Genomic DNA, 12,451 nt, shown 5'->3' on the forward strand with positions numbered 1-12,451 from the left:
CTTTTGTAGGTCAATTAATTATGATGAGAAGGACCCCTTCTTGTGCAATGCTTGTGGCTTCTGTAAATACGCTCGCTTTGATTTCATGCTCTACGCAAAGCCCTGCTGTGCTGTGGATCCCATTGAGAACGAGGAAGACAGGAAAAAGGCAACAACTTTGTCTTTGAAAACAAATATTATGTATTTTAAAGTGGGATAGAACATTTGAATAATCAATTTGCCTGTTTTTGGTTTTGTACTGTTCAGGCTGTAACTAACATCAACACTCTGCTTGACAAAGCTGACCGTGTGTATCACCAACTCATGGGCCATCGGCCTCAGCTAGAGAGTCTGCTGTCGAAGGTGAACGAAGCTGCTCCAGAGAAACCACAGGTCAGTCAGCATGTCAACACCAGTAGTCCTCAACAAGCTCAGAGTGTAACATGTTTGCCTTTGTATCACACCTAGCATGCTGCTGTTATGCCATTCCATGTGTTGATGCACTTTGGAAGTTTAATAGACATTTATTGTACTCATGTTGTAATGATGGGGTGTTTATTAGGATGACACGGGTGCAGGAGCAGGCCTGGGCAGTTCCACAGCTTGTGTGAACAGGTACATTCAGCAGCTGGCTCAGGAATACAGTGGGGATTGTAAAACCTCATTCGATGAGCTCTCCAAGATCATACAGGTAGGAGGAATATCTGTGAAGTCTCAACAAAATCACCTTTTTGCCAATCATTCTTAGTTCATTTAGTTTAAGGTATTTCATTGAATTTGAGTAAGTTGTGTGTAGACTGTTGCAAAACTATCACCGGTCACTTCAGACATGCCCACATCAAGCATTGTAATATTCAATACAGGAAGCATTTATGTTCAATTTGATTTGAATGTGGTGTTATCCACCCCTTGCAGAAAGTGCTTGCATCTCGCAAAGAGCTGCTGGAGTACGATTTACAGCAACGAGAGGCAGTTACCAAGTCCTCACGCAGCAACGCACAACCCACCTTTACTGCCAGTCAATACCGGGCCCTGTCCGTGCTCGGTTGTGGTCACACATCTTCCACCAAGTGCTATGGCTGTGCATCTGCAGTCACAGGTCACTGCATCACTCTACTGCGTGCACTGGCCACTAACACTGCCATCAGACAGATCCTGGTTCTGCAAGGCCTCATTCGGGAGCTCTTTGAGTACAACCTTCGCCGTGGCACCTGTTCCATGAGAGAGGAAGTCCGCCAACTCATCTGCCTGCTAACAAGGTACAGTCATGTGCACAAATATGACTTTTCTGTGGACTTGGAAAACAATTACCATTTGCTTGTTAGATGTTTTAAGATGAATTTAAGTAGTAAATAGTTTGTATTGGTCATTTCATTTACAGAGATCATCCTGAGGCCACTCAGCAGATGAATGACCTCATCATTGCAAAGGTGTCAGCTGCATTGAAGGGACACTGGGCAAACCCAGACCTGGTATGAACCCGTTTCATGGATTCCGAGTAGCTTTACGTGAGATTTTTAGTTTTGTTAGAGTGTTTAATCAGATACACAGTTGGGGGGGGATACTGCATACCGTACACTGATCCCAAAATGTGACCGTCTCACCCTATCAAAATGTTCAGCTTTAGTGGTAATTATTTTAACCAAAGGGAAAAACAAAACTGCCCTCTATTATATAAGCAAGTTGATTACATTCCTTAAGATGCCATAAAATGCAATTGCACATGAAATATTATGTCTCATTCTGCTGACAAATTTGTGATGGTTGCGTACATATTTTCACTAGGTGAGCAGTCTGCAGTATGAAATGCTGCTCCTCACTGACTCCATAGCGAAAGAAGGAGGCTGCTGGGAGCTGAGGCTGCGCTGTGGTAAGTACCAACTTATCATGATCTCCAGTATCCAACACTTAACATATTTGAACAGGCCTCTTTTTGTTGTACACTGTTAAGTTGGTCATTGATTGAGCACTAAATCAGCTTGTTTTGCTGTCCTCAGCCCTGAGTCTATTCCTGATGGCAGTCAATATAAAGACTCCAGTAGTGGTGGAGAATATTACTCTGATGTGCCTGAGAATCTTACAGAAACTCATAAAACCCCCTTCACCCACTAGCAAGAAAAACAAGGTATTGTAGAATAATTTGAAAACTTTTTTTGATTATATTTCTACAATATACATAGTAATGTAATGTTGCTTCTGTTTTAGGATACTGCTGTCGAATCTCTGACTACAGTCAAACCCTATTGCAATGAGATACATGCCCAGGCCCAGCTCTGGCTCAAGAAGGATCCCAAAGCAGCATATGATGCCTGGAAAAAGTGCCTTCCTGCTAGATGTGAGTGAAGTCTTATAGCTCATATGGAAAAAAGATAAAGCATAATATTACTTCATGTGCTCTTGTCCCTTTCAGGCCAAGACACTCCCTCTAAGCCTTTAGATAAGGCAGAGATTAGAAGGCAGTACCTGATGGAAAAGTATGTGTGGAAATGGAAACAGTTCATGAGGTCAAGATCAGAGGGCCTGTTTCCTCGCCTGCTCAAACTGGGACACAACAATTGGCTGAGACAGGTAATGCTTCTCTTAAACAATCTATCATCTTGATGATGCATCTGAACTGGAATTTATTTAGTGCTTGGGAGATGAATCTTATGGAATCAACCTTTTTTTCAGGTGCTCTTCACCCCAGCCACTCAGGCAGCGAGACAAGCTGCATGCACCATCGTAGAGGCCCTGACAACGATTCCCAGTCGTAAACAACAGGTCCTGGACCTCCTCACGAGGTAGAGTGCCAATACCAATTCAAATAAATTTGTGTTTAAAAAAAAAAAATAAAAAATTTATCTCAAACTGTTGACTTGTAGACTAATAATGCCTGCTGTAATCATAAAGACCACCTGAGGGACTGTAGTTCTCTGTATGCTCGTTCCCATTCTTTCTCTAATAATACACTCGTACAGAGAAATTATTCATAATCCTAATATCCAGTGATGTCTAAAATAAGATGCGGTTCCCTTTTGCGTACAAAGCCTTGCCTGTCACCTCCAGCTTGCTAAATAGGGATCTAAACCACAGTAATTTATAGCACAGTTCTCTGATCATAGGTGTGTTCTGACTTCATGTGTACGTGTCCCCTCTAGTTATCTGGATGAACTAAGTATTGCAGGAGAATGTGCTGCTGAGTACCTAGCTTTGTACCAGAAGCTTATTAAGCCTGCTCACTGGAAGGTGTACCTAGCAGCACGTGGTGTTCTCCCTTACATCGGCAACCTAATCACCAAGGTAACAACAGCTAAAAGCTTTGCTTACCTGTACATTGTCTAGAGAGATTTTTTGTTTTTAAGTTATGTCAAAATTTTATTTATTTATTTTTTTCTTCTTAAGGAAATTGCCCATCTTCTAGCCTTAGAAGAAGCAATACTGAGCACAGACTTGCAGCAAGGATATGCACTCAAGAGTCTCACTGGTAAGGAAGAAGATTTTACAGACAACTTTCGTTATCCTATGGGTTATCAAAGACTACTTTCCCTAAAGTATAAAATCTACTTATCTTACGTCTATAATTATCTACCTAGGCCTGTTGTCCTCGTTTGTGGAAGTGGAGTCTATTAAACGCCACTTTAAGAGCCGTCTAGTGGGCACCGTGCTGAATGGTTACCTCTGCCTGAGGAAGCTAGTGGTTCAGAGAACTAAACTGATCGATGAAACTCAGGACATGCTGCTGGAGATGCTGGAGGACATGACCACAGGTACTTTTGTCCATAACACTTTGTTTACATTTGCTTGTCTTCTTGCTGGATTTAACGATTAAGTGATTTTATTCTTGTATAACATTTGTATTATTTTTGCAGGGACAGAGTCTGAAACAAAGGCTTTCATGGCAGTGTGCATTGAGACAGCAAAACGATACAACCTTGACGATTACCGCACTCCTGTCTTCATCTTTGAGAGACTGTGTAGCATCATTTATCCTGTGAGTGGCTCCTTTGTTCCTTTTTGTGAGATGGTATATTCCCTTTTCATCACAGAGCCTTGCTAATACTGCTTCTTTAATCTCACATGCTCGCTCTCTCTCTCTCTCTCTTTCTCAGGAGGAGAATGAGGTGACTGAGTTCTTTGTGACTCTGGAAAAGGATCCTCAGCAGGAGGACTTCCTGCAGGGCCGCATGCCAGGAAACCCCTACAGTAGTAATGAGCCTGGCATCGGTCCACTCATGAGGGACATCAAGAACAAGATCTGTCAAGACTGTGACCTTGTTGCACTATTAGAGGATGACAGTGGCATGGAGGTAGCTAATGCAGACATAAACTTGTTTTTATCAGTGTTGTCTCCAATGACGGTTACATGGCAGTTTATATATTTGTTTGTATCACTTTTTCTGTTTAGCTTCTTGTGAACAACAAGATCATCAGCTTGGACCTGTCTGTAGCAGAGGTTTACAAGAAGGTCTGGTGCCCAACCAATGAGGTAAATCCAAAAGATCTTAGACTTTCATTTTTGTCCTTTTTTTTATTGAGTCATTTATTGATTGATTTAACATTGTACCCATTTCCAAGGGAGAACCAATGAGAATCATTTACCGCATGAGAGGCCTTCTGGGTGATGCCACAGAGGAATTTATTGAGTCTTTGGACTCTACCACAGGTACCTTAACATTTTATGAACCATAAGAAGACCTTCCATAAGTTTTATGTTTACAAACTGATTATTTACTTCCTCTTATTACAGATGAGGAAGAGGATGATGAGGAGGTATATAAAATGGCTGGGGTTATGGCACAGTGTGGAGGATTGGAGTGCATGCTAAACAGACTGTCTGGAATCAAGGACTTCAAACAGGGCAGGCATCTACTTACAGTATGTAAAATCTATTCTTTTTTTAAGCTCTGTATTTAACTTCCATTTTCCAAATACTGAATGTTGAATGTAATAAAACGTGTAATGCTCTATGGTGTAAATAAGTCAGGTTATATCTTTTAACTTTGTTCTCATTGTTTTAGGTCCTGTTGAAGCTGTTTAGTTACTGTGTGAAAGTGAAAATCAACAGACAGCAGCTGGTTAAACCAGAAATGAACACACTGAACGTTATGCTGGGCACATTGAACCTGGTCAGTGTAACACATTTCACTTGCTTGATCACATGAGAGCAGCATAAATGTGTACCCTGGTTTAAATTCAACATTTTTTATTGTGTGTACTTGTCAGGCACTAGTAGCTGAGCAGGAGAGTAAGGACAGTGGAGGGGCATCTATAGCAGAGCAGGTCCTTAGCATCATGGAGATCATTCTGGATGAGGCCAATGCTGAGACTCTGTCTGAGGACAAGGTGAGCTATATTTTATGTTGCATAGGAAGAGATTTATTAGGTCAGTGGTCATTCCCAATCTGTTGCGTTTGGTATTTGTTTGTTTGTTTGTTTGTTTATTTTTAAGTATGTACTGTAACTGTGCTCTTATTTGTGTTGTAGAGCAACCTGCTCTTGACGGGTGATAAAGACCAGCTAGTGATGCTGCTGGACCAGATCAACACTACATTCGTACGCTCCAACCCCAGTGTTTTACAGGGCCTTCTCCGCATCATTCCCTACCTCTCCTTTGGAGAACTGGAGAAAATGCACATCCTGGTGGAGCGCTTCAAACCTTGCTGCAGTTTTGACAAGTATTGCAGTCACTTGTGTTTAATACTTTACTTAAATATACTGGAGCTCAAGTTCAATTTGTGGTTTAAAAAAAACGGACATACCACTAAAACTTTTGTTTGTTTTTAGGTATGATGAGGAGCACAACGCAGATGATAAGGTCTTCCTAGACTGTTTCTGTAAAATTGCAGCAGGAATAAAAAATAACAGCAATGGCCATCAGCTAAAAGACCTAATCCTTCAGAAGGGCATCACCCAAAGTGCTTTGGACTACATGAAGAAACATATCCCCAGTGCCAAAAAGTATGCTGCTCCCAAAATTTCTTTTTCTTTTTTTTCTGTTTCTTAACTTTTGGATTTGGGCCACCACTGGTTGAGTATTTGTAAATTTAAGTTTTATGTTTACCAGTTGAGACATTGTAGTAATGACAGAAAATATCCTAAATAATTTTGCTAAAAGATGCTAGTGGTATTTCTTGTCAAATCATGTGTAAAAATAATAGCAGAAACAGGATGTGGAAGGTCTAACCACCATGTGCACTTGACAGTGCTTTCGAGTCAGGGACTTGGCCTCATGTCATGCTGACTTGCAGCTTGACTCAGACTAGCATGTGACTGAGTCACATCTGTGACTCTCTCCAGGGGGAAATGTCCTAAATCTTCAGACGTAATACTAGGAACATCAACCCTCACATATTCAATGAATTTAAAGTAAGATCATTTAAATCACTGACGTGGATGGAGTTGTGTTAACAAACATTTCTTATTTTGACCCAGTTTTAGCATTAGAGAAAATAACTGAAATTCTATTAAAAAAAATGCAGAATGCAGTTCTTCTTTTCCTCATATGATTCTTAGGGTGAGGCAAGTACAGTAGGATAGTAGCATGGTACCCATGCAACATGTTACACATTCATATGTACCCATGACACTATTGGAGGTTCTGTTAGTTTTAGCACAGAAATGGTTTCTAGCATGTGCTATAAGGCTCCTTTAGCCCTGTTTCCACCTAACATACTGCTTAATTTCTTTTGAACAGCCTTTGCTAACCTGTTGTATGTATTACAGTTTGGATGCAGATGTTTGGAAGAAGTTCCTTGCTCGCCCAGCTCTTCCCTTTATCCTCAGACTGTTGCGTGGTCTGGCCACTCAGCATCCCCCTACACAGGTATAGTGTCTCTTAATGGGTTAAGAATATTCTGCTGTTGCTTGCTTACTTCAGTTTGGGGAAGAGGGTATAGGATCTCACCATGAATTTTCTCATGCTTTTTAGAAGCTGATCGGAACGGACTCGATAAGTAATTTGCACAAGCTGGAGCAGGTATCAAGTGATGAGGGAATAGGCACACTGGCTGAGAACCTTCTGGAAGCATTGAGGGAGCATGCAGAAGTGAACCTGAAAATTGATGCAGCTCGAAGGGAGACTCGAGCGGAGAAGAAGCGGATGGCTATGGCAATGAGGCAGAAAGCTCTGGGCACATTAGGAATGACTGTGAGTCTCTTACAATATGGTCCATACGTGCATAGTGACCTAGGGTTGCAAAATTCCGGGAATTTTCAAGGCTGGAAACTTTCCATGGGAATTAACGGGAATATATGGGAATAAACTGGGAATTTAAAAAAAAAATGCAGAGTTGTCTATAACAAGGAACTTGAATGTAGTTTAAAAAAATCTTGCAGCATAATTTTGTTTAAAACAAGAAGATTTAGTGCAATTTAAGTTTTGTTCCCTGCATTCCTCAGTCAGTTGCACACAGCACACTGCTTGGGGCTTGGGATTCACCTCCATTTTCCAGGCCTTGACTACCACAGAAGCAGAAACCTAATAAGCTCGAGAAAAAATGCTTCAATTTACATTTTGATTGGGACTTTTTTTTAGAAGGGCAAGAGTGAGTGATGCTTTCATTTTACAGCAATCATAGGGAAATATGTTTATTACAATTATTAAGTTTATGATGTTTATTACAAGCATAATAATGTTTATTATGCCTTTGTGTCACTCAATGAAAGAATCAATTAAAGTTACTTACAATTAAATCAGTCAAGACGTCATTTTTAAAATGTGTATTACCTTGCATGCATGTCTGCTTATGACCAAACAAAATGTTGATTTATGTTTGTATATTATATAGTTTATATACATTTCCCTATATTCCCATAAATTCCTGTAAATTTCCATAAATTACCGTAAAGTTTCCAATTTGAAATATTTCCAAAATTCCCCAGATTAAGTTCCTGTGGAAACTTTCTGGAAATTTACCAGAAATTTACCGGAAACTTTCCACCCTTTTGCAACTAATAACATTACATCCATAAATGTACCTTCATCTCTAAAATATCAATGTTTTGTTTCAGACAAATGAGAAGGGGCAGGTTGTGACGAAGACATCCTTATTGAAGCAGATGGAGGAGCTTGTAGAAGAGCCAGGTCTAACCTGCTGTATCTGCCGAGAAGGTTACAAGTTTCAGGTACCCATGCTGAGCTCTCATTTGTGGTATATAATGATGTTTATGTATTACAAAACATCACTGTGTTACGTGTGTAAAGCAACTTGTGTTTCTCTGCACAGCCGACTAAGGTCCTGGGTATCTACACGTTTACGAAGCGTGTGTCTCTGGAGGAGTTTGAGAACAAACCCCGCAAGCAGCAGGGTTATAGCACTGTCTCGCACTTTAACATAGTCCACTACGACTGCCACCTTGCTGCTGTCCGGTACACACACGCACACATGAGAAACACACAAACGTCTTATTGTCTTGCTTTAGCAAGAATTTACCCTTACCATTATCTCTGGTCTTTGTGTCAGGCTTGCTCGAGGGCGTGAGGAGTGGGAAAGTGCTGCTCTACAGAACGCCAACACCAAGTGCAATGGGCTCTTGCCTTTGTGGGGGCCACACGTACCTGAATCAGCATTTGCCACATGTCTGGCCAGGTACACTTTTTTTTTTTTTCCTTAATTGTTTTTAAGTATTGTATTTGCTGTTTAATGTTGAGTGTTGTGTTGTTATACTGGCTTGCAGGCACAACACATATCTGCAAGAATGCACAGGGCAAAGAGAGCCCACATACCAGCTCAACATCCACGACACCAAGCTGCTGTTCTTGCGCTTTGCAATGGAACAATCGTTCAGCGTGGACACAGGGGGAGGAGGCCGCGAGAGCAACATTCACCTCATCCCCTACATCATCCATACTGTCCTCTATGTCCTTAATACGTACGTTCCTGAGCATTTGGATATGAATACACAGCACCATTTTAAAGAAACAAGCACCACATAAGAAAAACTGTGAAATTATAGTTTAGAAATTCGAATCTTTGTTTTTCAGCACAAGGGCCACATCACGAGAGGAGAAGAACTTGCAGAGCTTCTTAGAGCAGCCGTGTGATAAGTGGGTGGAGAGCTCGTATGAAGTGGATGGGCCACATTACTTCACTGTGCTGGCCATGCACATCCTTCCTCCTGACCGCTGGAGAGCCACACGCATTGATTTCTTACGCCGGCTGCTCGTCAATGCACATGCACGAAAAGTCTCACCAGGGGGCGCTAACAAGTAAGAAAATGATGTATTTGGGTTCAAAATAAGGCTTTTTTTTAGCATGTCTTACATTCTTTTGTTTAAGCCACATTTAATATAAGCAGTTATCCTTTCATGTATTGAAATTGAAGATCTATTACAATCTAATTAAAAATATATATATATCTTTTTTTTTTATTATTGAACTTTTGAACCCACTATTATGTTTTTTAGGAGTTGACTAAAGTTTTCGGGTGATTGTAATTTAGGCAGTGACTGTCTAGTTGACTGATAGCATTAGCATTTGTTATAGGAGTTATGCATTATTTGACATATTGACTTTATTAGTGTAATTGACATGCTTTTATTCACAGACTCACAGACAAAGCAGTGAAGGAATATGCAGTATATCGCTCCCCACTTCTCTTCTGGGGCCTGGTGGACCTCATCTATGACATGTTCAGGGTACAAATATATGCTGTTTCTTTAAATATCCAAGTAGCCGTCTGTATTAGCCTGTGGAAATATGTTAATATACTAAACATATTCTAAATATATTTTTCTTTCTGAATATAACAGAAAGTGCCCACCAGTAACACAGAGGGAGGCTGGTCCTTCTCGCTAGCTGAGTATGTGCGGCACAATGACATGCCAATCTACGAGGCTTCTGAAAGGGTACTGAGGGCTTTTCAGGATGAGCTCATGCCTGCCGAATCATTCTCAGAGTTCCTGGATGTTGTAGGTGAGTGTAAAGACATGCTGTCACTTCTGTAGGCTGGTTGATTGCTACAATTACAAGGTCGGTTTAGATGGGTCATTTGGTTGAGTAATCATTGGCCAATTTGGAAAGAATTGCTTCAATAACCGTAACAAAACCGTTATATGACTCGTATGACTTAATGATGTGATATTTTTTTCTTGAAGATGCTTAATAAGAGATGCAACATACTGATATTAAGATCAAGTAGAAAACTACAAGTGGAATCCAGATCAAATGTTTGCACATTTTGAGGTTTAAGTCACTTTTTTTAATCTATTCTGTCTTTTGGCAGGGCTTCTCTCAGACATCCCAGACCCTGATGGTTTCCTGCAGGACCTGTTGAACTCTGTGCCCTAAAGTTTTCCATGTTTTTCCTTCCCTGGGTGTGTGGCCAGCCTGCTCAGTGCATATGTTGTTCAAACATGTAGTCTGTCCTCCACCCGGACAATGTTACTGCAACTCCACAGAGACACCTTGCAATTAAGCTCTGGGCTCCCATATTTATCAGCTCACCCACTCTCATTCACCAACACCTCCTGATACTCACTCGGGTTTGTTCTTCTATGGCGTCTTCAACTATAACGCTCCTAAATTGGAAAATCATATATGTAGTCTGACAAAGTAATGCAATTATTACAAAAGTTTCTGTAACATCTAATAACACTGAAACATACCATGACCATGCTGTTTTGATCCAACATGTTGCAGGTGCTTTGTTCAAGTAAATTTATATGTTTGGGAATTTAATGTCTATGTAAAACAACTTGTGGCTTTTATTTATCCCTTTTGATTTTTTTGTTTGTTTTGAGTTAACTTCCAGAGTGATGAGCAGCAGCATCACAAAAGTGTGAATTGATCTCTTGGTGTCATGCACTTTGTTTCTGGACATTTTGCGGTGTTCAGTGATTTGATTGTAATGTGCAAGAAAGACAAGGGCTTCCTACTCAATTGAACATGCGTGTGTGAGGTTTATTTCCTTGTCTAAGTGATGGAGAATGCAAGTTGTTTATGTATGCCCGTTGAATTTGAATGCTTTTGTAATGGGGTTTTACCTTTCACAATTCAATAACTTTCAATATAAAAGAATAAAAAGGCCTGCATCTTTACTTTGGAAGCTTTTTCTTTTTGCTTTTTTTTTTCCTAGTTGGGTTATTGTTTCTGATTTCGAGTTTTTCTGCACTAGATTTTTTTGTGGGCTTATTGTTTTTCTGTTGATTTATTTTTCACATCCAGACCCGAACATAACCAAAACGTGCTGCAGAGAAGATTTTCCCAAAACATGTTTGTTTTTAAGCAACGTGCAACTGAAAGCAGTCTTGGTGACAAATTCGTAATATATCTCTATATGTATACACGGTGTATAGGTGTATATATATACCTCTAAAGGGTGATCTTGTACTCTGAGCTGAATGCATGGTGTGGAGGTTAAAAAAAAAGAAAAGAAAAGAATCCAGTTAGTGTTTATTCGCCTATTCCCGCTGCTACAATGTTCACTGTTGCTGAATGTTCGCTTTTTGAATTATCTCAAATGAATAAAACTTTAAGAATCCCATGTATGACTGTCCTTGTCATCTGAGTAAATACTTAAATGGAAGATTACTGAGAAATTCAACAAGGAAGCTAACAGAACATTAAGTGGAATGATCATGAAATGTTTATTAACTATCAGTTTCACTAAATCAATCGTAAAAGGATCAGGATCATATGTGTATTAATTCACATTAATTTCTCGCTGCTTTGATATGAACTTCACTACATAGGAAATCATTTAACTGGATATTTTTCTTGGTTTATTTCTGAAAGATGTCATTGTTGATGAGTGTTGTCTAGGTTTATTATTAAATTCTGGAGATATGGTGCATATATTAGCCTCTACCTCTATTCAGCGATAAATTCATAAGAATTGTATTTTATCTCCCATAGTTGCCTGGGATAAAATATTTCTAGCTTTCATACAGCAGTCTTTCTTCTTACCTTGTATAAAACAGACCTAATGTACGAATAAGTGTTATCTGTGGTCAGAGCTACAAATAGCCTGTCCTCCATGGTTGACTCCTATCATATTTTCTGAGCTAAGTATAATTTCCATACTTTTTGGAGGCCATTTGGAACTCCCTGGCTGCAAGCTTTGGGTTTGCTCATTAGCTTGCTTGATTTTTAGCATCATTCCCCATGCTGTCTTCCTTCGGTTACCACTTTATTCTCCAAGCAAATTACCTACCAGTAGTGCAGCAGATGCTCCCATGAGAGTCTGAAATATCCAGTATAGTCGCACCTGGAAACCATCTTTGTCAGTTGGTAAGGGCTGGTATGTGGATAACAGTTTCAGAATTAACACTACTACATCATGGAGAGTTCATGAAATTAAAATGCCTTCAATCACTTTACAGTACTGACTAATTAAGATAAGTTTAATCTGCTGATTTTTTATGTTGGCCTAGGACTGGAGATCTATACATGGGATATATGTCCTCATAAACAAAATAATAAAAATGTGTATAAAAAATATGAATAAATGATCACAGGTACGAGACTTAAAGACAGACCTACTGTAGTACAAG

At 39.8% G+C, this 12,451-nt stretch overlaps 1 protein-coding gene across 3 annotated transcripts in view; it reads left to right on the forward strand.

Annotated features, from left to right (window-relative positions):
* The window catches only part of ubr4 (ubiquitin protein ligase E3 component n-recognin 4), a 42,062-nt gene extending 30,620 nt beyond the window's left edge, over window positions 1–11,442 (forward strand). For all 3 annotated transcript variants that reach the window (XM_027170347.2, XM_027170348.2, XM_027170349.2), the window contains 32 exons: window positions 10–148; window positions 247–372; window positions 542–670; window positions 895–1,238; window positions 1,361–1,451; window positions 1,765–1,849; window positions 1,977–2,104; window positions 2,185–2,314; window positions 2,390–2,547; window positions 2,650–2,759; window positions 3,117–3,258; window positions 3,361–3,442; window positions 3,552–3,725; window positions 3,828–3,949; window positions 4,068–4,265; window positions 4,364–4,444; window positions 4,534–4,621; window positions 4,706–4,833; window positions 4,977–5,084; window positions 5,182–5,301; window positions 5,443–5,633; window positions 5,743–5,916; window positions 6,682–6,781; window positions 6,887–7,105; window positions 7,969–8,082; window positions 8,184–8,326; window positions 8,421–8,546; window positions 8,635–8,829; window positions 8,942–9,166; window positions 9,505–9,595; window positions 9,710–9,872; window positions 10,183–11,442. In XM_027170347.2, the coding sequence (XP_027026148.2) occupies window positions 10–148; window positions 247–372; window positions 542–670; window positions 895–1,238; window positions 1,361–1,451; window positions 1,765–1,849; window positions 1,977–2,104; window positions 2,185–2,314; window positions 2,390–2,547; window positions 2,650–2,759; window positions 3,117–3,258; window positions 3,361–3,442; window positions 3,552–3,725; window positions 3,828–3,949; window positions 4,068–4,265; window positions 4,364–4,444; window positions 4,534–4,621; window positions 4,706–4,833; window positions 4,977–5,084; window positions 5,182–5,301; window positions 5,443–5,633; window positions 5,743–5,916; window positions 6,682–6,781; window positions 6,887–7,105; window positions 7,969–8,082; window positions 8,184–8,326; window positions 8,421–8,546; window positions 8,635–8,829; window positions 8,942–9,166; window positions 9,505–9,595; window positions 9,710–9,872; window positions 10,183–10,247 (4,489 nt within the window). In that variant the 3' untranslated portion in view covers window positions 10,248–11,442. The remainder of the gene's footprint in view (window positions 1–9; window positions 149–246; window positions 373–541; window positions 671–894; window positions 1,239–1,360; window positions 1,452–1,764; window positions 1,850–1,976; window positions 2,105–2,184; window positions 2,315–2,389; window positions 2,548–2,649; window positions 2,760–3,116; window positions 3,259–3,360; window positions 3,443–3,551; window positions 3,726–3,827; window positions 3,950–4,067; window positions 4,266–4,363; window positions 4,445–4,533; window positions 4,622–4,705; window positions 4,834–4,976; window positions 5,085–5,181; window positions 5,302–5,442; window positions 5,634–5,742; window positions 5,917–6,681; window positions 6,782–6,886; window positions 7,106–7,968; window positions 8,083–8,183; window positions 8,327–8,420; window positions 8,547–8,634; window positions 8,830–8,941; window positions 9,167–9,504; window positions 9,596–9,709; window positions 9,873–10,182) is intronic.
* Window positions 11,443–12,451: the final 1,009 nt, after the last annotated feature.

This window comes from Tachysurus fulvidraco, chromosome 23 (assembly GCF_022655615.1).
Source record: "Tachysurus fulvidraco isolate hzauxx_2018 chromosome 23, HZAU_PFXX_2.0, whole genome shotgun sequence".
NCBI lineage: Eukaryota > Metazoa > Chordata > Actinopteri > Siluriformes > Bagridae > Tachysurus > Tachysurus fulvidraco.